Source organism: Oncorhynchus masou, chromosome 27, assembly GCF_036934945.1.
Source record: "Oncorhynchus masou masou isolate Uvic2021 chromosome 27, UVic_Omas_1.1, whole genome shotgun sequence".
In the NCBI taxonomy this organism is placed as follows: Eukaryota; Metazoa; Chordata; class Actinopteri; order Salmoniformes; family Salmonidae; genus Oncorhynchus; species Oncorhynchus masou.
Genome location: NC_088238.1, coordinates 25,179,320 through 25,204,111, shown reverse-complemented (window position 1 = coordinate 25,204,111; position 24,792 = coordinate 25,179,320). Strand labels below are relative to the sequence as shown.

The 24,792-nt window shown below is 44.5% G+C and overlaps 1 protein-coding gene and 1 pseudogene across 2 annotated transcripts in view; both read right to left on the bottom strand.

The window, feature by feature from the left end:
* Positions 1–12,857, bottom strand: part of LOC135515889 (carbohydrate sulfotransferase 11-like) — a 94,250-nt gene extending 81,393 nt beyond the window's left edge. Inside the window, exon 1 of one of the 2 annotated variants that reach the window (XM_064939717.1) lies at positions 12,639–12,857. In XM_064939717.1, the coding sequence (XP_064795789.1) occupies positions 12,639–12,756 (118 nt within the window). In that variant the 5' untranslated portion in view covers positions 12,757–12,857. The remainder of the gene's footprint in view (positions 1–12,638) is intronic. The other variant, XM_064939718.1, reaches the window with a different exon arrangement.
* An 8,132-nt stretch (positions 12,858–20,989) lies between these two features.
* On the bottom strand, positions 20,990–23,469 carry LOC135515423 (thioredoxin reductase 1, cytoplasmic-like; annotated as a pseudogene).
* Between the last annotated feature and the right edge of the window lie 1,323 nt (positions 23,470–24,792).

Sequence of the window (24,792 nt, the reverse complement as noted above, 5' to 3'; positions counted from 1 at the left end):
GAACCACCTTGCACCACAGGTATTCAGCCAATCAGCAGCTGCCGGTGTTCCATACACCCAAACTCTCTGACCTGCTCTAGGACATACCATTCTCCTGAGGACGATAAAACAGGGGAGTACTGTGTGACTGAGTCATTTAGACCTGTAGTCTGGACATGGTCTGTCCCTCCTTCTCTCAGAGTGATCTCAGAGACTCCAGTAATGCAGTCTTGCACCACCAAATTATAGTGTGTGTCCAATCGAAGACTGCGTACTCTTAAAATAGACAGAAGGAGAAATTATAGTCCTGTAGAGAGAGTGTGTGTGTGTGTGTGTGTGTGTGTGTGTGTGTGTGTGTGTGTGTGTGTGTGTGTGTGTGTGTGTGTGTGTGTGTGTGTGTGTGTGTGTGTGTGTGTGTGTGTGTGTGTGTGTGTGCCTGCGTGTGCGTGTGTGTGTGTGTCAGTCGACCCTGAGCAAAACAGAAAGAGAGAGACTGTGGAGAAATACGAAGACGCTTTTATGTGTTTTGTGGGGCAAGAGAGAGAAGCTGAGCTAATATTGAAGGATTCTTGAATGTTGATTATGCTGATGAGCTCTCTGCCCTAAGTCAAATTTGCAGACTAGCTGCCATCTTGGATGGTGCCTCTGCCAAAGGGGGCGTAACCCAGCCACCTGCAAACATGCATGCATGCAAGCATGCGCACACACACACATTCTCGCAGACGGATGGTGACAGATGTTCTCAGAACAGCCTTTAAACACAGACTAAAGGAGAGACAGGCAGAATGAGAGTAATAACTCACTAGACCGTTACTATTATAGGGTACCACTTTAAAGGACATATCAATTCTCCCCCTGTGCCTCCGCCTGATGTTGTACACGGAGTGTATAAAACATTCGGAACACCTTCCTAATATTAAGGTGCACACCCTTTTCCCTCAGAACAGCCTCGATTCGCTGGGGCATGAACTCTACAAGGTGTCAAAAGCGTTCCACAGGGATGCTGGCCCATGTTGACTCTAATGCTTCCCACAGTTGTGTCAAGTTGGGTGGATGTCCTTTGGGTGGTGGACCATTCTTGATACACACGGGAAACTGTTGAGTGTGAAAAACCCAGCAGTCTTGCAGTTCTTGACACAAACCAGTGCACCTGGCACCTCCACTATTGAAGTGGATTTAACAGGTGACATGGATTGATTTCAACCGAATTCACCTGGTCAGTCTATGTCATGGAAAGAGCATGTTTTGTACACTCAGTGTATGTCCTCCTCAGACTCTCTCTGTCTTTCTCTTTCTGGCTGTGTCACTGTGTAGGCTGGGCTCTGGCTCTCTGAGTTTTGACAGAGCAGGCTGGGTTAGAGAAGGTACAACTCAGCAGTCTGCAGTCTCTCAACAGCTCTACTCTTTTCCCCACATCTCATCTGCCTCTCTCTCTTCTCTTCTCCAGTCAACACCACTTCATCCCCTCTCCTCAAACATTCTCCTCCATCTTCTTCATACTCATTTCTCAACATCTAAATCCTCATACTCTGTCCCCTTCCCAATCTAGCCTTTTACTCATCTCTCACTCCAGCCCTCCATCTCTCACCTATACTCCTCTCCCCTCTCCTCTATCATCCTCCCTCTTTCCATTCACCCCTCTTCCCTTCTCTCCTCCCTCTTCCCTTCTCTCCTCTCTCTTTCCTTCTCTCCTCTCTCTTTCCTTCTCTCCTCCCTCTTCCCTCTCTCCTGCTCTCTCTCTGGTCTAGACAGAGTGACTGTGTCCTGGTATAACCGGACCAGACTTCACACCACAGACGCCATGTTCTCAGCCTGGATTGGACTGGCAGAACTTTGATTTGGATGGGGTTAAGTGTGTGTGTGTATGTGTGTGTCAGGGGAGCTCTATTTGCTCCTCTATGATGGCAACGTGTCCAGCCCTCCTCCCCTTTCCTGGACGGGCATGAGAGGGGTCTTTGAGTCGCGCCACGCTGCCCAGCCCAGCGGCCATCTGGTAACCCGCCATGTTGTGGGCTCACAGACTGGTGTTGGTGCCCACCGTTCCCCGTGGCAATGCCAAACCAGCCGCGCTGGCAGTGGCAGAACAACCAGGCTGGAACGTACCACACCCACTAACACACTCACTCAAGGAAGGCCTGATAGAGAGGGTAGAGAGAGAGAGAGAGAGAGAGAGAGAGAGAGAGAGAGAGAGAGAGAGAGAGAGAGAGAGAGGAATGAAAGAATTAGAGGATACAGACAGGCAAGGTGTGATCAGAATTCGAATCAACTTTATTCTCTATGTACATTTACACATACTCGGAATGTTACTTGATGATATGGTGCTGCTAGTGATAGACGACATACTCAGAATGTTACTTGATGATATGGTGCTGCTAGTGATATGGTGCTGCTAGTGATAGACGACATACTCAGAATGTTACTTGATGATATGGTGCTGCTAGTGATAGACGACATACTCAGAATGTTACTTGATGATATGGTGCTGCTAGTGATATGGTGCTGCTAGTGATATGGTGGTGCTAGTGATATGGTGCTGCTAGTGATAGACGACATACTCAGAATGTTACTTGATGATATGGTGCTGCTAGTGATAGACGACATACTCAGAATGTTACTTGATGATATGGTGCTGCTAGTGATCGACGACATACTCAGAATGTTACTTGATGATATGGTGCTGCTAGTGATATGGTGCTGCTAGTGATAGACGACATACTCAGAATGTTACTTGATGATATGGTGGTGCTAGTGATATGGTGCTGCTAGTGATAGACGACATACTCAGAATGTTACTTGATGATATGGTGCTGCTAGTGATAGACGACATACTCAGAATGTTACTTGATGATATGGTGCTGCTAGTGATATGGTGCTGCTAGTGATAGACGACATACTCAGAATGTTACTTGATGATATGGTGCTGCTAGTGATATGGTTCTGCTAGTGATAGACGACATACTCAGAATGTTACTTGATGATATGGTGCTGCTAGTGATAGATGACATATTCAGAATGTTACTTGATGACATGGTGCTTCTAGTGATATGGTGCTGCTAGTGATATGGTTCTGCTAGTGATAGACGACATACTCAGAATGTTACTTGATGATATGGTGCTGCTAGTGATAGATGACATATTCAGAATGTTACTTGATGACATGGTGCTTCTAGTGATATGGTGCTGCTAGTGATATGGTGCTACATTTAGAGACAGAATACAGACAAAGGAGTTTAAACAAAGGTGACATACACTGTATATACAACAGTATGTGGACACCATTTCAAATAAGTGGATTCGGCGATTTCAGTGCATGGTGCCAACTGTGCAGTGAAGGGAAATCTTAACGCAACAGCATACAATGACATTCTAGATTATTCTGTTCCTCCAACTTTGTGGCAACAGTTTGGGGAAGGCCCTTTCCTATTTCAGCATGACAATGCCACCGTGCACAAAGCCATACATAAATTGTTTGTCGAGATCGGTGTGGAAGAACTTGACTGGCCTGCACAGAGCCTTGACCTCAACTCCATCAAACACCTTTGGGATGAATTGGAACGCTGACTGCGAGCCAGACCTAATCACCCAACATCTGTGCCCAACCTCACTAATGCTCTTCTGGCAGAATGGAAGCAAGTCCCCACAGCAGTGTTCCAGCATCTAGTGGAAAGCCTTCCCAGAAGAGTGGAGGCTGTTATAGCAGAAAAGGGGGGACCGACTCCATATTAATGCCCATGACTTTGGAATGAGTGTGTATGTTTCAGATGTTTCCCATTAGCCATAGTGCAGCACTTTGAATCTTCCTCTCAGAGCCACTTAATGAGACATGGTGACTGAGGCATCCTCCATTTAATTAAAACCATGATTCACTCACTCCTTCATGGCCACCATGCAGTCTACTGCCCTGAGTCTACAATCTATAGCCTGGTCCCAGACCTGTTCGTGCTCTCTCGATAACCTCTCGTAGACAGGCTGCGTAAACATAAATGGCACTGTAGATCTGTCATGATACAATGGGATGCGTGAGATAACGGGGACAAATCAGGATTTTGCAGGTGTCAGCAGCTATTGAATTTTGGACGGTGCGGGGACATGACCCATAGACTTGCCCGTAACTTGCAGAGAGAGAGAGGGGGTGGAGCTCTTCGTTCCAGTTCCAATCCACATTATATACGTATGGACCTAGAAATTAATCGAGCATCTGACCAATTATGCAATACTTTAGTTCTGGTTTAGCCGAGAAAAATGTCCTGTGGTCATTATAGCGCCTGTGGTCATTATAGTCTGGTCCCAGACCTGTTTGTGATGTCTTGCCAACACCTATGTTCATCTTCACAGACAATAGGAGTTGACAAAACAACACAAGCAAATCTAGAACCAGGCTACGTCTCCACTTCTGTACCCTAACAGTCCTGCTTTGGTGTTGTTGGTCTCAAGTCAGCAGACTGCAGATGGCTTTGCCCCGGGCTGTTACTCACTCTAATGACTAAATCAGTGTGTTGGTAGAGCAGGGGCTCGGGACTAAACTGAGCACTCACCCAAAAAAGAAAGGGCAACTGGGCAACAAACTCTCTCTTTGTCTAACACACACATACACACACATTTCTTCTCTGAAACAAATTGACTCACACAAGTTGACAACAACAAAGGAAGGACCAATGTGTTCAGACACGTACGTAGCTGACACACACACACACACCTCGCTGGCTCTTCTGGCCCTATGAAGGTAAATATTAGCTGTGAGTCTGTCTGAGAGGCTGAGTAGCACTTCACATCATCGACGGACCATGCACTCACCACCCAAAAATGCTCCAGCACCCTCCTCTTATCCCTCTCTCCAACGCACAGCCGCTAATAATGCCCAAATGTGGCTAACTTCCGGTGTTAACCACCTGTTAACCTGCTAACCGCCAAGGGACTAAAACATAACAACCAAATCAATATTTATGGGCAGGAGGCAGCGTGATAACATTCACATCTGTCTTAGTCTGACGTTCCAGCAACACTCAGGTAACGTTGCAACCGCCCAATAACAGAGAACGGAAGAGGTTTGTTGAGATCAACAGAACCCAGTCAGACTGGTTAATGTGCCCTTCAATCAGAGTCAAGCCCTCTAAAAGTTTACGATACGTGGCAACCAGATGTTGACGTGTAGAAAACGCCACTTAAGTAGACATTTTCCATCATTAACATCCCCCTTTCCGTATCCACCTCCTATCAGGGAGGAAATGATTGTTTGGGGTTGAGAGAAACCCCTGAACATCTGTGAGCCCCTCGTCTGTTAAATAGATGTGTGTGTGTGTGTGTGTGTGTGTGTGTGTGTGTGTGTGTGTGTGTGTGTGTGTGTGTGTGTGTGTGTGTGTGTGTGTGTGTGTGTGTGTGTGTGTGTGTGTGTGTGTGTGTGTGTGTGTGTGTGTGTGAGGTCTGCCCATGACCAGATTATCAGTGGCACAGTGGGGGCTCTTTCTCACTCTCTCTGTTTCACCTATTTCACATATAAATGAACGTGCTGAAGAATGTCTATAGCTGTTAATTACTTAATGACTGTATTATCAGAGCGCATGTGTGTGTGTGTGTGTGTGTGTGTGTGTGTGTGTGTGTGTGTGTGTGTGTGTGTGTGTGTGTGTGTGTGTGTGTGTGTGTGTGTGTGTGTGTGTGTGTGTGTGTGTGTGTGTGTGTGTGTGTGTGTGTGTGTCAGTAACCCAGTGGCAGTTCCTTGTATTGAAGTCCAGACTCTCCAACAGATGGCTATCAACCTCACGGCTGCCTGGCCAAAAGTGCAGATGCAACACAGTCATGGGCCCTGAACTGGAGCACCACAGGCCAATGAAATGTGGGGACAGAGCCACAATGTCATGGTCCTTCAGGACGTCTGGGATACCCTCCCACAATACACACTCACAGGCAGAAGAGAGAGCGAGAATACAGGACAATGGGGTTGGGAGGAAGAGAGAGAGAGAGAGAGAGAGAGAGAGAGCCCACTGGATAGCTCTCCTGACAACACCCCCACACCCACTGAGGACACACAAAAGCCAGAGATTGTGCTCCTCATTGACTCAAATGGGAAATACAATGATGAGAGGAAACTCTTTCCAAAAGTGGCTAAACTCTGGTGTCCGAACACCCGGCGTGCCCTGAAGCTGTTGTTAGAGGACCGACTAGGGTCCCCCAGCCACATCGTAATACACACAAGCACAAACAACCTTAGAGCAGCACACAGCACTCAAGGTAGTGATTGAAAAGCCTCTTCCCCAACGCGCAAGTGGTTATCTCCGCCCTGCTACCACAAAAAGATGTTCACCCTGACACCACACTGCAGGTGAATGCAAAGCATTTCCTGGGACTGTGCCTCAAAACCAAATGTTTACTTGGCTCATCACTCCACCTTGGACTTGAACAGCCTTTATGGCCAGGTCTGCCTCTACAAGACAGCAGCCCCCACCTTTGCCAGGACCCTGAAGGACATCACCCTCAACTGCAGCCCCAGCACCTCATACAGGAGCAACAGAGAAACGGACACCCCGCCCAGACCAGCCAGACACCCTCCCAGAACTATCTCAACAGAGAAAATGTCCTCGTGTGTGCTACCTATATCCCCCAAATACAATCTCCATACATTAACGATGACAGCTTCTCCCTCCTAGAGGTTGGAGATCAACCATTTCCAGGCCCATGGACATGTACTAGTCTGTGGTGACCTAAATGCCAGAACTAGATAAGAACCCGACACTCTTAGCACACAGAGTGACAAACATCTACATGGAGGTGACAGCATTCCCTCCCACAACTATGACACAACTATGACAAAACAACCAACAAAAACGGGTCACAACTCCTGCAGCTCTGTCGCACGCTGGGTCTGTACATAGTCAATGGTAGGCTTCGAGGGGACTCCTATGGTAGGTACACCTACAGCTCATCCCTTGGCAGTATTACTGTAGATTACTTATCACTGACCTCAACCCAGAGACTCTCAGAGCGTTCACAGTCAGCCCACTGACACCCCTATCAGACCACAGCAAAATCACAGTCTACTTGAACAGAGCAATACTCAATCATGAGGCAGCAAAGCCAAAGGAACTGCACAATATTAAGAAATTATATAGGTGGGAGGAAAGTAGTGTAGAAACCTACCAAAAAACAATTAGGCAACAACAAATTCAATCCCTTTTAGACAATTTCCTGGACAAAACGTTTCACTGTAATAGTGTGTGGCAGTAGAAAACTTGGCAGTAGAAAATCTAAACAGTATATTTGACATCTCAGCTTCCCTATCAAATCTAAAAATTGAAAGCAGACAACCTAAGAAAATTAACAACAATGACAAATGGTTTGATGAAGAATGCAAAAACCTAACAAATATACTGAGAAACCTATCTAACCAAAACTAGAGCCCCAGAAAACCTGAGCCTACACCATCACTATGGTGAATCCCTCAAACAAAAGAAATAGAAGGAACAGCACGTCAGAAATCGGCTCAATGTCATTGAAGAATCCATAGAATCTAACCACTTCTGAGAAAATTGTGACACACTAAATAAACAACAACAACATAAAAAATTATCTATCCGAAATGGAGATGTATGAGTAAACCATTTCTCCAATCTTTTTGGCTCTATAACAAAGAACAAACAGCAAAAAAGTACTGTACATGATCAAATACAAATCTTAGAATCAACTATTAAAGACTAACAGAACCCACTGGATTCTCCAATTACATTGAACAACAGGACAAAACACAAACCCTCCAACCCAAACAGGCCTATGGTGTTGTTGGTATCCTCAATGAAATGATCAAATATACAGACCACAAATTTCAATTGGCTATACTTAAACTCTTCAACATCATTCTCAGCTCTGGCATGTTCCCCAGTATTTGGAACAGAGGACTGATCACCCCAATCCACAAAAGTGGAGACAAATTTCACCCCAATAACTACCACGGGACATGCGTCAACAGCAACCTTAGGAAAATTCTCTGCATTATCATTAACAGCAGACTTGTACATTTCCTCAGTGAAAACTATGTACTGAGCAAATGTCAAATTGGCTTTTTACCAAATTACCATACGACAGACCACATATTCACCCTGCACACCCTAATTGACAAACAAACCAAAACAAAGGCAAAGTTTTCTCATGCTTTGTTGAATTCAAAAAAGCTTTTCACTTAATTTGGCATGAGGGTCTGCTATACAAATTGATGGAAAGTGGTGTTGGGAAAAACATACAACATTATAAAATCCATGTACACATACAACAAGCGGCGGTTAAAATTGGCAAAAAAACACACATTTCTTTCCAGAGGGACGTAGGGTGAAAAAGGGATGCAACTTGAGCCTCACCCTCTTCAACATATATATATATATATATATATATATATATATATATCAACGAATTGTCGAGGGTACGAGAACAGTCTACAGCATCCGGCCTCACCCTACTAGAATCTGAAGTCAAATGTCTACAGCAGCACCTAGATCTTCTTCATAGATTCTGTCAGACCTGGGCCCAGACAGACCTGGGCCCTGACAGTAAATCTATGTAAAACAAAAATAATGGTGTTCCAAAAACGTCCACTTGCCAGGACCACAAATACAAATTCCCTCTAAACACCGTTGCCCTAGATCGAACAAAAACCTATACATACCTCTGTTCACAAACACAAACTGACCCCACAGAGCCCCAGGATACAAACCCATTTAGACCCGACCAAATTAAGAGAAAGCAAAAAACATAACCATTTGACACGGAAAGAGTCAACCAAAAAACAAAGTAAATTGGAACACTATCTGGCCCTAAACAGAGTGTACACAGTGGCAGAATGGGGTGGCAGGGTAGCCTAGTGGTTAGAGTGTTGGACTAGTAACCGGAAGCTGACAAGGTACAAATCTGTCGTTCTGCCCCTGAACAGGCAGTTAACCCACTGTTTCCAGGCCGTCATTGAAAATAAGAATTTGTTCTTAACTGACTTGCTTGGTTAAATAAAGGTAAAATAAAAAATAAATAAAAAATAAAGAATACCTGACCACCGTGACTGACCCTAAATTAAGAAAATCCTTGACTATGTACAGACTCAGTGAGCATAGCCTTGCTATTGAGAGAGGCCGCATTAAATGACCCCATTAGAGACACATATTTCCCACAGATTATAGACCCACAACGAATTTGAAAACAAATCAAACATTGACAAACTCCCATATCTGTTAGGAGAAATACCGCAGTGTGCAGTCACAGCAGCAAGATTTATGGCCAATTGCCGTGAGAAAAGAGGAAACAGTGGAGCACAAACAACATTGTAACTACTACCTATAATCATCTGTTTATGTATTTCCCCTTTCATACTTCAACCACTTGCACATTGTTACAACACTGTACAAAGCCAATAATATAACATTTGAAATGTCTATATAATTTGAAAACTTTTGTGAGTGTAATATTTACTAGTGTTTCCCTTGTTCATTTCCCTTTTGTTTATTGTCTATTCCATTTGCTTTGGCAATGTAAACGTGTTTCCCATGCCAATAAACCCAATTGAATTTAATTTTGAGAGAGAGAGAGAGAGACTGAGGCAGATATAGGGAGAGAAAGAATCTTGTTTTATTACTCCAGGTCATCTCTTCTCTGTACAGGAAAACATCAAGAAGCTTTTGTGCTGGAGAATTCCACCGCACAGAAAGAGACCGTTCTAAAACACATTCACAGAAACAGGGACAAGAACTCTAGAATTCCCACAAAAGGGATAAAAGCCATTGAATTCCTATGCACAAAGGGAGACACTGTAGAGCTCTAGAATGTAAGTCAATGATTCTATCATCAAACTCCAGTGATTATGGATGAGGTAACCACAGTCTGCAAATCAGCCGTCTTCCCCAAAGTATCAGTTCCACCCTACATTACTGTCCCGGGGTAGCAAGCAGTAAGGAGTTTTGAGTTTCCCAAATAAATTCCACCAGAGGCTTTGTCCATCTCATTCTTGATCAAGTCTTTTCCGCTAAACTCCATCTGACTGCCTCATACCCCCCTTTTCCCCCTCCCCTAGCTCTCTTTGAGGTCCGTCGCTATGGAAATCTTACCCAAAAATTCAGCTGGGTTCCAAATTAGGTCAGTGAGCCATGTCACTGTCCATGCTCGGCTGCTCTAGTCTGGACACACTGGTGCATTATGGGGGATGTGAAACGTGAGTGTGTGACTGAGGCCAGAGTGCACAACCAGGTCACCACTCACACACAGCCGAGAAAATACACTGAACAGAGTCCCAGTATAAACACGCACACGAACACACACACGGACAGTCATGCCCAGTCTCTCCAAAATACCCCCTGGCACCTCTCACCCAAAGAATACTGACGAAACAAAACAGACATATTAGCTGCTGCTGCTACTTTGGTCCCAGTCCTAATGCCTTTAAACAGACGCCTGCAGTGGAAGGCAACCTCACACAGACATTGAATGAAACTATCAGAGGCACAAAGCTTCAACTGAGCTCAACGGACTCTGAATCAAGCTGGATCTGTCTCTTTGAAGAACACTTTCACTGGAGTGTTTCCAGAGTGTGCACGTTTGCTGCCGTGCGCGCATGTGAGCAAGTGTGTGTGTGTGTGTGCATGTGAGTGTGTCGAGCCCCAGATGAGGAGTCTCTCTCCACTGTCTGGTTTAAAGGTTGTGACCCCAAGGGGCCTGTAAACGAGGTGAGAGTTTGCACAGGGGGGCGAGACGGGATTCCCAGGCAGTCTAACATTCCGGAACCAGAGGAACACTCCTCGGACTTCCGTGTGCCGTGAAGTGCTACGGGAAGACCAGAGGGGTTCAGTCTGTCATGTTCTTAGGCTGTATTGTGTATGTGAGTGGGGGGAGGGGTGGTCAAGAGAGAGAGAAATAAGCACAGATACACACCGAAATGTCAGACATTGTCCATTATTCACTTAAGCAATGGGCAGGAACCAGACAGAACAGTTTTAGGCTACTGGAATAGCGTACAGTTTGGTTCACCTGCCGGCAACCTCAGTCAGGCTTAATTTGCCAGACCACTCAGTTCACTTGCCTCTGGCAATAGGGCAACCCTTAATGTCAATCCCTGGTCTCACCCACATAATCGCTTCATACTCCCAAACACAACCTCACTACCTTTAAACACACCACACATCTGCTCCACCACCACTGACACACACACACACCATCTTACACAGGGCTTTTTCTCACATGTCTGACATGTATTCTTCAAAAACAATTACATGCAACACTTTCAGATGTCCCCTCTTCTAAAACGAGATAGGTCCATGCATGCCTATACCCCTATGCCTGGGAGAGGCTCCCTATAGCAACCCCCTCAGCCTTTTGTCTTTGTGGATCTACAGAATGTCGCGGGGGAGGCATGCATCGCCGCTGGAAAGCATTTCTCCACATGCCCAAGTATCTGTGTGCGCACTAACGCACATATATTGGGGCAGTTTCCACGGTGATGTTTGATTAACAGAATAGGGAAGACACGCATTACGGTGCAGTAGGCTAGTGATGAGAGCCCCGTCGCTGGTGTAGGCTACATCGATGACTCACAACCGGGGACTCAGAAATTCAACCAAATTATGTGGAAGTACGGCGTGGCAATTTGAGTTTTACGCATCGTACTTGGTTCCTCTGTAGTACAATGCATTCGCTGATATTCCCCTTCCTTTCAAAAAAAATCCATTCACTTTTCGGACACAACTTTGAATCAAAGGAGGGGAACGAATAAAGTATTACTGCAAAATCCCCTTTAACAATAATACGGTCACTTTGGCTGGGAAAATTCTACATGGCACAACATCCTGTTATTATTATTTACATCACTATATTCCCTACTACCGCAAATAGAGACGTGGCCACATTAAAATAAAGCATAGCCAATGTATTCAAAATTAATGAGGTAATTAAATCACACTTTTTTTCTCTCTCATACGTCACTTACATATCATTATTTTATATCCCTTTCTAAAAAAGTGTATTTTTGTCACCTCTCTGATCCTGGACCATGGCATGGAACAGGAGCTCAAATTAAACAGTTTCAGTCATGGGAGGAATTTAACAGCGTCACACAGTTGCTCAGAAATAATTTCGCGTTACTGTAAACTTGTTGTAGGTCAATATTGAGGCATTTTGCTGTTTGTACAGTGTGATCCTTGCGCGTCTGAAATCAGGGCTCTTTGATTCATGGTACAGAGCCTATACTGTACTGCTGCGGCCGAACGGTGCCGTGGCAGTGGCACTGGGTCGACTTCAGCCAAACTGACTGGAGAGAGACAAAAAGAATCCATCCATACCAGCGAGAACGCCCGTGACTACAGGCGATGCGTACCGCAATCTCAAAACACACATGCCGTGCTCGTTTCCCAAGAGATTACTGACTCTGGCACAATAGCCTATACGATCAATTGCATAAACGCACAATCTATGCGATAGTGTTTGACCTAAAACTGGCAACACATTATTTCCCAACCTCGATTACACAGGATGGATAGATGGGGCAGTTACAACCTTGTCATTGTTTATAAAATGCATGATTCAACATTGTCAACAAATACATCGATATCAACATGCCACAACAGAGTGGGCCATGGGCAGGACGTCACAGATCAATGAACACAACACACAACAAATTCGAGAGAGACAGAGACCCTACCTACCTGGTTGGAACATACTTTGGAAATAAAAGATGACCAGAATAAAAGATCCCAAACAAGTGGCGAGTACCATCCGGCATATTCTGCTCATCCTCATCAGCTCGAGCAGAGTCTGTTTCATGGCTGTCAGGGAATGACTGTGGCGGATTTTCTGTGTGTAGGTCGGTAGGTCGGTCTGAGCACCGGGGCTTGTCGTGCGGTTGTGGTACTGATGGTGACACTCACTGCAATTGTCCGCTACTCAATGAGCTCAATGCTTTCGCTCTGGACTGTACTATTCGTACCTACCTCCTAAACTACAGGGGAAGCAAGACAACTATTCTGCCCCCTCTTGCAACAGAAAATGAGCGCGCCCAAACGCGATGAGCAACAGAGACGTGTAAAACAAAACCGCTATCTCATGTCGCACACTGAGAAATTAATGGTGTTACACCACATTGCTATATATTTATTTTTGTATGTGCCTAAATATATATAAGTGTTTCCCCCTTGTAATAAGATTATTTATGTAAAGATGAATTATCACCATCTGAGTGAGTGACTGTGTAAGAGAAGTACTGTGTGGATTCATTTACATTCCTCTCACACCAAGAACAGGCGAACACTAACAGAACTAGATCGATGCTGCTGACATAACACAGACATGGTGAAACTGTTCATTATAACAGAGATTACATAACGTAGGCTACTGTACAAACCGGCGTTCTTGTATGAAAATGGTTTGTGGATCAGTTTGTGAGTAAATGTGCGTAGCTTATTGAATTGCCCGCATCTATAGATTAGATATATGGTTCTTGTTCAAGTCCAGTGATGGGAATACCATATTTAGATATTTTAAATCCACACCAATCAATTGAGTTAATTGAATTTCAATCAAATAATGTTGTCAAATCAGGCTAGTGAGAGTTATGAATTGAATATATTTGTATTACCTGAATATGACATGGCTAAAATTGACACATTTTACCCGTTGGACGTTGCCTTGCCAGTCTTGCAGAGGCCATAGAAGGATTCGTTATACCGATGTGCTAATTCCTCAATCTATGGGTATGGTTATTATAGCACCACCTAGTGTCAATGGTAGACAGATATATTTCTCAAAGTGGCCACAGAAAAGAGTTTGGGTTTTTGCCCTAGCACTACACAGCTGATTCAAATGATCAACTCATCATCAAGCTTTGATTATTTGAATCAGCTGTGTATTGCTAGGGCAAAAACCAAGACCTGCACCTGGGAGGGGGGTTGAGTTTGGGAAACCCTGCCATTGAGTACCACAGTGTGAGTCATCATCAGTGGCAATTTTAGCATGTAAATCTTGGTGGGGAAAACAAATTTAAAAAGTAAACTAATTATGCATGCCAGCAAAGCCACTGCACAGCACAGCACAACACTAAACAATACATTCATTGCACTAAAATGGTGACAAACCATAATTTGCAAATACATTCATTAACAATCCTACAATGTGATTTTCTGGATTTTCTTCCCCTCATTTTGTCTGTCATAGTTGAAGTGTACCTATGATGAAAATTTACAGGCCTCTCTCATCTTTTTAAGTGGGAGAACTTGCACAATTGGTGGCTGACTAAATACTTTTTTTGCCCCACTGAATTTATATTTTACATTGTTAGCAAACTGATATGTGACACATATGAATGCCAAAATAACATGCAAAACAGGCAAGCCCCCCTAAACAAAAGTGTATTATTTTTTTGCTAAAAATGTGAGGCTTGTTCGAGAGAGATGTATATGGTTATCATCACACCATGGTAAGCCTACATGAAACACAGCCCTTATTTGAATTGTTTCTAAAAATCCCCAATGGAAAAAATGAATGGTGGGAAAACATTTGGAGACGTTTTCCTGTTTGACCGCTAGGTTTTATGGGTATTAGGACACCTTCATCATGGGGCTTTATTGAGCATGTCCACAGTGATCTATTCTAAAAACCAAAGGAAATACCTTCTGAAAAGATCCCAAAACAAAGTGACAAAATTTTGAATCAATGTATCGTTATATGATTATAACTGGGACATTTGGAGACATAGCTGAATGGTATCCCTAATAACTTGTTCTGGGTGATATCAAATACATCTCCAGACAGACACTGTTCCGTTTTCCTTCTATTGACCTAATTATATTCTAATAGCGTTTGTAGACTGGTGTACTTTCCCTTTATTGGTACATCAGTCTCAGTCTCTGAATGCTCAATGTGTCTGCATAAGGAATAAACAGCACGGTTGTCTAGAGGACAAGCTGTACTGTAAGCAGTAATAAAACATGTCTTCCTCAAGCAGAACTAATAGTTAGTGAAGCATGCCTCTACAATGTTCCACGGGGACATACCGGTGATTATGTGCTGACAGATAAAAAAGTGTCTGCATAAAAGAGAGGGGTCTGCATTAAAGAGAGAGATGCAGCACAAACACATACATGCACATGGGGCGGGGGGGGGGGGTTCTCTATCATTCTAGGTGTTGTAGCCTCTTGTCCCTGTCCCTCCTCCTCATTAGTATGGGAGACCTTATTAATGATCCCTGTGAATATTCATCACAGTGTCTAAGTCTGTCACTATGTCCTGCAGAACTGAGACAGAGAGAATGACAAAATGGAGGTAGCGAGGGAGAGAGAAAAAGACAGAGAGATTGTAGTCTTAGGTTACCCGGGGGGGCCTAGTGAGAACCACTTACCTTCATTAAAAGTAAGAGCATTTTATTAATTCATATTTCTTAACTCTGATAATACTTTAATCTCGATCTGTTCATTACATTACGGCACTTAAATCCCTTCAGTCCATAGGTACAGAACCCTGCATAAAAGCATAAACTGTGTTTCTGCAGTATTTAAATGCTCAAACAGGGCTTTATTGCTACTCAGCAGCCATTAAACTGTCAGTACAATCACTGACAGTTTAAAAGTCAGTACAATCACAGACTAATGAGTATTCATATGGGCTGCAGAGTTCACAGCTGAACGGTGTCAGAGGTGCCTCCGCAAGTTAATATCAAAGTTTGGTTAATTAATATGGCAAAAGAAAGAGTTTAAAAGAGAAAAAAAAACATGTAAACAGGAAGTGACCCCAGTGTCTAGGGCCAGCAGCAGCAGTGTCAGTCCCCGCCCACCTGTCAACCAGGCTCCGGACTCAGATGTCATTGGACGGTTGATAGCTGCCCTGCTGCCCGTCACTCAACAAGGATGTTCTGACAGGCAACCGTCATTAACAGCAGGGGGCTAACGTTAGGAGTTCCCTCTGACCATCATGGCATCAGTGGCACGCTGAGTTACTGTCAGGTTGGTCAACACCTGAGGGAGAGACACACAATTAATAACTATTTAACAACACAGACTCAACATCCTTTCAAGAGAGAGAAAACGTGTGTGTGCGAAGTTCAGACAGTTTCCAAACAAAAACCCCCCCACCCAGCACTACTGTTATAAAACCTCTGTGAGCCATTAATGTGCCACATCACACTTCTCAAACCCCATCTTCCCTGCTGTTCGAAACTAAAGTTTTCTACAAACTCCACTAAACTGTTTATTGAAGTCTCAAGAAAGTTTTCAAAGTGTCAGGAGAGTGAAAAGCAGCCCAGCAGAACATTGGGCTGAGGGCTCCATCCTGTATTAGCTTATAGGAAATGGACTGTGTGTGATGTGGTTTGTAATGTAAGTCTATGAATAATTCACACAGGGAGCATTAGCAGCAAGCAAACCATCAGAGACAGTTGATCTGGGACCGCTGGACTTTTGATAATGTACGGCGGCCATTTTGTGCCAGATTGTTCACCATACATTAGTTATTGCAATGGAGAGGTAAAGAAACTGGCGTAATGACCTGGGCACAAACAGGGTGGAGTCCCACAGGGGTGTCCAGCTGCTGTTTGATGAGACCACACCTCAGAGCCACAGCAAAGCCCTGGAACACCTCCCCTGCGCTGGGCCCCATCACATGGAGACAATACCACATGCTCCTGTGGAGGTGACAGAACACATACATACTCACACACTGTACGGGTTGGTTACGCATGCTATCGTCCAATGAAATGCTTTCTTGCAGGTTCTTTCTCGACAGTGCAAACAACAATAATAAATAATAAAGGACATCAGACATAGAATACATACAGTGCCTTGCGAAAGTATTCGGCCCCCTTGAACTTTGCGACCTTTTGCCACATTTCAGGCTTCAAACATAAAGATATAAAACTGTATTTTTTTGTGAAGAATCAACAACAAGTGGGACACAATCATGAAGTGGAACGACATTTATTGGATATTTCAAACTTTTTTAACAAATCAAAAACTGAAAAATTGGACGTGCAAAATTATTCAGCCCCTTTACTTTCAGTGCAGCAAACTCTCTCCAGAAGTTCAGTGAGGATCTCTGAATGATCCAATGTTGACCTAAATGACTAATGATGATAAATACAATCCACCTGTGTGTAATCAAGTCTCCGTATAAATGCACCTGCACTGTGATAGTCTCAGAGGTCCGTTAAAAGCGCAGAGAGCATCATGAAGAACAAGGAACACACCAGGCAGGTCCGAGATACTGTTGTGAAGAAGTTTAAAGCCGGATTTGGATACAAAAAGATTTCCCAACCTTTAAACATCCCAAGGAGCACTGTGCAAGCAATAATATTGAAATGGAAGGAATATCAGACCACTGCCAATCTACCAAGACCTGGCCGTCCGTCTAAACTTTCAGCTCATACAAGGAGAAGACTGATCAGAGATGCAGCCAAGAGGCCCATGATCACTCTGGATGAACTGCAGAGATCTACAGCTGAGGTGGGAGACTCTGTCCATAGGACAACAATCAGTCGTATATTGCACAAATCCGGCCTTTATGGAAGAGTGGCAAGAAGAAAGCCATTTCTTGAAGATATCCATAAAAAGTGTTGTTTAAAGTTTGCCACAAGCCACCTGGGAGACACACCAAACATGTGGAAGAAGGTGCTCTGGTCAGATGAAACCAAAATTGAACTTTTTGGCAACAATGCAAAACGTTATGTTTGGCGTAAAAGCAACACAGCTCATCACCCTGAACACACCATACCCACTGTCAAACATGGTGGTGGCAGCATCATGGTTTGGGCCTGCTTTTCTTCAGCAGGGACAGGGAAGATGGTTAAAATTGATGGGAAGATGGATGGAGCCAAATACAGGACCATTCTGGAAGAAAACCTGATGGAGTCTGCAAAAGACCTGAGACTGGGACGGAGATTTGTCTTCCAACAAGACAATGATCCAAAACATAAAGCAAAATCTACAATGGAATGGTTCAAAAATAAACATATCCAGGTGTTAGAATGGCCAAGTCAAAGTCCAGACCTGAATTCAATCGAGAATCTGTGGAAAGAACTGAAAACTGCTGTTCACAAATGCTCTCCATCCAACCTCACTGAGCTTGAGCTGTTTTGCAAGGAGGAATGGGAAAACATTTCAGTCTCTCGCTGTGCAAAACTGATAGAGACATACCCCAAGCGACTTACAGCGGTAATCGCAGCAAAAGGTGGCGCTACAAAGTATTAACTTAAGAGGGCTGAATAATTTTGCACGCCCAATTTTTCAGTTTTTGATTTGTTAAAAAAGTTTGAAATATCCAATAAATGTCGTTCCACTTGTTGTTGATTCTTCACAAAAAAATACAGTTTTATATCTTTATGTTTGAAGCCTGAAATGTGGCAAAAGGTCGCAAAGTTCAAGGGGGCCGAATACTTTCGCAAGGCACTGTAAATGTAATCCTGGTCTTAACCCCAGTCCCTGTCTACAGTCAATCACGGATTACAAAAAGAAAACCAGCCCCGTCACGGACCAGGATGTCTTGCTCCCAGGCAGACTAAATAACTTTTTTGCCCGCTTTGAGGACAATACAGTGCCACTGACACGGCCTGCAATGAAAACATGCGGACTCTCCTTCACTGCAGCCGAGGTGAGTAAAACATTTAAACGTGTTAACCCTCGCAAGGCTGCAGGCCCAGACGACATCCCCAGCCGCGCCCTCAGAGCATGCGCAGACCAGCTGGCTGGTGTGTTTACGGACATATTCAATCAATCCCTATCCCAGTCTGCTGTTCCCACATGCTTCAAGAGGGCCACCATTGTTCCTGTTCCCAAGAGAGCAAAGGTAACTGAGCTAAACGACTACCGCCCTGTAGCACTCACTTCCGTCATCATGAAGTGCTTTGAGAGACTAGTCAAGGACCATATCACCTCCACCCTACCTGACACCCTAGACGCACTCCAATTTGCTTACCGCCCAAATAGGTCCACAGACGATGCAATCTCAACCACACTGCACACTGCCCTAACCCATCTGGACAAGAGGAATACCTATGTACCTATGTGATAACTTCATCGACTACAGCTCGGCATTTAACACCATAGTACCCTCCAAGCTCGTCATCAAGCTCGAGACCCTGGGTGTCGACCCCGCCCTGTGCAACTGGGTACTGGACTTCCTGACGGGCCGCCCCCAGGTGGTGAGGGTAGGCAACAACATCTCCAACCCGCTGATCCTCAACACTGGGGCCCCACAAGGATGCGTTCTGAGCCCTCTCCTGTACTCCCTGTTCACCCACAACTGCGTGGCCACACACGCCTCCAACTCAATCATCAAGTTTGCGGACGACACAACAGTGGTAGGCTTGATTACCAACAACGACGAGACGGCCTACAGGGAGGAGGTGAGGGCCCTCGGAGTGTGGTGTCAGGAAAATAACCTCACACTCAACGTCAACAAAACTAAGGAGATGATTGTGGACTTCAGGAAACAGCAGAGGGAACACCCCCCTATCCACATGGATGGAACAGTAGTGGAGAGGGTAGTAAGTTTTAAGATCCTCGGCATACACATCACAGACAAACTGAATTGGTCCACCCACACAGACAGCATCGTGAAGAAGGCACAGCAGCGCCTCTTCAACCTCAGGAGGCTGAAGAAATGCGGCTTGTCACCAAAAGCACTCACAAACTTCTACAGATGCACAATCGAGAGCATCCTGGTGGGCTGCATCACCGCCTGGTACGGCAACTGCTCCACCCACAACCGTAAGGCTCTCCAGAGGGTAGTGAGGTCTGAAAAACGCATCACCGGGGGCAAACTACCTGCCCTCCAGGACACCTACACCACCAGATGTTACAGGAAGGCCAAAAAGATCATCAAGGACAACAACCACCCGAGCCACTGCCTGTTCACCCCGCTATCATCCAGAAGGCGAGGTCAGTACAGGTGCATCAAAGCTGGGACCGAGAGACTGAAAAACAGCTTCTATCTCAAGGCCATCAGACTGTTAAACAGCCACCACTAACATTGAGTGGCTGCTGCCAACACACTGACTCAACTCCAGCCACTTTAATAATGGGAATTGATGGGAAATTATGTAAAATATATCACTAACCACTTTAAACAATGCTACCTAATATAATGTTTACATACCCTACATTATTCATCTCGTATGTATACGTATATACTGTACTCTATATCATCTACCGCATCTTTATGTAATACATGTATCACTAGCCACTTTAACTATGCCACTTTGTTTACATACTCATCTCATATGTATATACTGTACTCGATACATCTACTGCATCTTGCCTATGCTGCTCTGTACCATCACTCATTCATATATCTTTATGTACATATTCTTTATCCCCTTACACGTGTGTGTATAAGACAGTAGTTTTGGAATTGTTAGTTAGATTACTTGTTGGTTATTACTGCATTGTCGGAACTAGAAGCACAAGCATTTCGCTACACTCGCAATAACATCTGCTAACCATGTGTATGTGACAAATAAAATGTGATTTGATTTGATTTGATTTGTCTCCGTACCGTTGTACTGTGCCCTCAGTAGAGCCTGCGGGCCAGGAGTCGTCCTGCCTGCATGGAGAGGGCTGTGGTCAATGGACGACCCTCCTGTACCGCCCCAATTGCATACACATATCCCACACTGCTCTGCTCCTTCTCATTCACAGAGATCTTGCCAGTCCTGCTGGATGGAGCCATAAATGCACACACACATATTAATTTGTCATCCAAACAAACAGAAAGAAGTGTAAAAAGCAGGATGGTCACATTGTCGTCACTCCTGATTGTATTTAACCCCAACATGGTCAAGACCAATGTCACTGGTACAGGTGTCTCTTCCTACAGCCAGCGGTACCTGCTGACACACATATAATGTTATTAAAACTGGCTTGTTATAATGCAAAACTAATAGTGTGTTAAGTTAGCGACTGTGTGGCTCAGTTGGTAGCGCATGGTGCTTGCAACGCAAGGGTTGTGGGTTCAATTCCCACAGGTGCCCAGGACAAAAAATATATGCACTCACTACTGTAAGTCTGCTAAATGTTTAAAATGTAGATGTAAAACCCCAGCATTTTATAGTCTCCCTCCCATCAGTGGAGACAGCAGTCACTTTAAGACTGCCTGCTTCAATCTGCTCAACCTAACAGATATATATATATATATACAAACACCACATTATTTGCAATTCCTCAATATTTGACACCGTAACACTTCAACGCCAGCCACTGTACCTTAGTAAGTGTGATGGAGGAACTTGACCCCGTGGACCAGCATGTGGTTCTCGATTTTCTGCACCCTTTTGTGGCCAAACCCAGGTACCAGGTGTGACCGCACCAGGACGGTGACCTCTAACCCCAGACCAGACAGGAAGCCAGCACACTCCAGTCCCTCACTGGATCCCCCCACAACCAGGGTCCGCCCAGGGGAGTGGGGACAGAGAGAACAAGTCATCACTGGGGAAGAGAGTGGGAGAGAAATGAGAGTGAGAGGACCGTTGGTAGAGATGTTCCTTCTATGTTTGTGGTGTGTGTGTGTGTGTGTGTGTGTGTGTGTGTGTGTGTGTGTGTGTGTGTGTGTGTGTGTGTGTGTGTGTGTGTGTGTGTGTGTGTGTGTGTGTGTGTGTGTGTGTGTGTGTGTGTGTGTGTGTGTGTGTGTGTGTGTGTGTGTGTGCATGCTAACCTGGTGATGCAGTGCTCTCTGTCTCCAGGTATGATCAGGTATTGTTCCCTATTTCCCACGGCAATGACAAGTGTCTCTGCTGTGTGATAGGTCCTCCTCCCGTTGACATCTGTTGCCTGATTGGATAACAGCCAAAGAGTGACATGACGTCACTGACCAGAGCCGTTACTATCGAAATCACATGAGGAAACACAGAGAATCCTTGCTTGAAGTCCCGTATCCAAACTGCTTCCTCATGCTTAGCTGTACACAACACCCACCACCACCCTGTTCAACTGTCCAGACCTCCCTCTACTCCCATTATTCTCACCTGTCCAGAAGCCCCTCCCCCATGCTGACCTGTACAGTGTGTGGCACCAGTATCTCTCCATGGGTGTTCAGGTAGGGGACGTCACTGTCCCTCAGCTCCCTCCTCAGCTCGAAGCTCACAGACTTCACATGTTGTTGTACCGCCTGCACCATTTCACCCCAGCCATGGGACACTACAGACCATAATAACACATAGCAACAGACCATATGAACACGTAGCAACACAAATCAACGACTAGCATTTAAACTCTGGATAGGACGCAAATAACTAAAGATAACATTTGTCGGAATGATAACTAACACACACATTCAATATTGATTCAATGGAACAAAATACATATTTAGACTATAATGGAACTGATGCCCCAAATACATATCATGCACTGTAACTGATGCCCCAAATACATATCATGCACTGTAACTGATGCCCCAAATACATATCATGCACTGTAACTGATGCCCCAAATACATATCATGCACTGTAACTGATGCCCCAAATACATATCATGCACTGTAACTGATGCCCCAGACCCTCTACAACTCTCACCCCGTTCCTCAAACTTCCAGCCGTACTACCGGGCATCCTGGATGGCTTTTCCCATAGGGGAGGCTTGGTGCAGGAGCTTCCTGGGAATACTGCCCACGTTCACACTGGAACCAGCTAGACCTGGCGGACAGCGAAAGTCAATAACCACTCAGAAAATGACATTATGTAATAAAGGAATAAGCAATATGATGAAAACACTGTCTGCATCACGCACCCCATTTAGTGACTTCAGGGGTGGGAGCCACCAAGTCAAGGACCAGCACCCTCCTCCCAAAGCCAGCAGCTTCCTGAAAGAGAAAAGGGGGGAAAGAAAGGGGGAATACAGACAGAGAAGTGGGTGAGGGGTGTCAGTCGGATAAAGTAAAATCCCACACCCCAAGTTCCTTCCTCTCATTTTCAGTGACCTCTGGGTTTTCAGAATATAACAGCTCATGCCATTAGCATAAAATCTATTTATATGATAATTATCACAGTATGCTTGGGCACACTGTGAGCATTGGCCAGATCAGATGACTGCTGATGAAACAGGTTAGTGTGTGTAGGCTGGCTCACAGCCAATTGGGGTTAACACAGCTTTATGCAGGTTGACTACAGGTGGAGAGATGGAATATCTGACCTTTGAAGAAGGTTGCAAATCCCAGAAAGGAGAAAAAGAGATTCAAACTGACATAGAAGGATCATTAAGAAAAACTGCAGGGGAAGATGGATTAAACTCAAATAATTGTTATTAATGAGTTTCTCTGAATTTGAAACTGAATTAAAATAACAATTCCTCACAAAAAAAAGAGCAAGACTAGAAGAGAAGGTGAGACAGATTCATAAAGAGGGTGGTAGATCAGTGACAGACATGAAGAGACACAGACAGACAGCACTGTAGGTGTTGAGTAGTAGTAGTGACCCACCTTGGCCACAGCCAGGCCTCCAGACCCCCCTCCAATGACCAGCAGGTCATAGTCATACTGTCCACAGGGCAGCCTGGCTTGATCCATGTCTCTCTGCCGCAAGACAGACCAGTCTCTTGTGTGCTCCTCAGACCTAGGAGGAGAGACTGCTGGGGTTGGAAAGCAAACCTACAGGATGGTAGAGTAGCTCTCAAGAAACTAGGTTGAAGAGCCCTGATATACACATGCTATATAACCACAGAGACTCAAAACAGTCCTAATGGTAAACAGACACAGGGTTGGATCTTGGCCGCTCTCTGACCTATAACCAGTCCAGGCTGGAATGGGTCTCGACTGGAGAGATATAACCCTGTCCTCAGTGGGACAGGCTTAGTCACCCTACATTGATGCTCCAATATGGGATTTGTTGCTGATGTGCTTGCCATACATCTTTGATCTGGACGCACAGAGCAGTCAGGGGATGTCTGTGGCAGTCAGGTCCTCCACCTCATATGCCTATAGGAGAGAGGGTAGAGACAGAGAGAGAGTATTAGGGTCCATACTAGGTACAGAGACAGAGAGAGAGAGTATTAGGGTCCATACTAGGTACAAACGGTACAATGGTCTTTGCTTCTGCTGATGCAAATGCAAATGTTTGTTGAAAAATGCCCTAACTTGTATTTTTACACCCCTTCAATATGTTTCACTCTGAGACCACATGCCGATCTAATTCCAACCCACTATGGATCAGACATGTATACTGTTGCAATAGAAGAGCTCCTATAACAATATCTGAAAGGTTGCAAAAACCTATGTGGACACAACATAATTCTCGTTTCCACACTGCCTGCACCAACTTTGATAGAAACACCCGTAGACTGAAATGTTAAATCCTTTTAAAGATTATTTTTTTTAAGAGAGCATAATGTCTTTCAAATTCAGAGTGAAATGAGGTGACACATTTTCTCAGGGGTTATTGGAGGAATTATACATGTGGTGTGCTAATATTCACCCAGAGAGACAAAAAAGCACACTTCAAAGAAGTCTCGTTGTGCTCAAGGTCGAGATTTAGCCTAATTTCCTTCTCTAATGGAAATATCAAACAGCTAATGCTTACTGTATGACTAGTATGGACCCTAATACCCACTCTCTGTCTCTGTACCTAGTATGGATCCTAATACTCTCACTCTGTCTCTGTAGTTTATGATATTATGTTAATCAATTCGACTGGGACTCGTGAAGTATACAGTTCAGCACTGCCTCATTTAAATTTATGTTGGTGCAATGTAGCCACCTGGTGGATAAAATCAAATCAGAGCTGCACATTTTCTTTATGAGTCAGAGTGAACGTCATACCACAGAATTTCTTTACCATCTTTGATTACACTTTTGATTATCAATAAATAAATAATATTGGATGGGTCAATATAA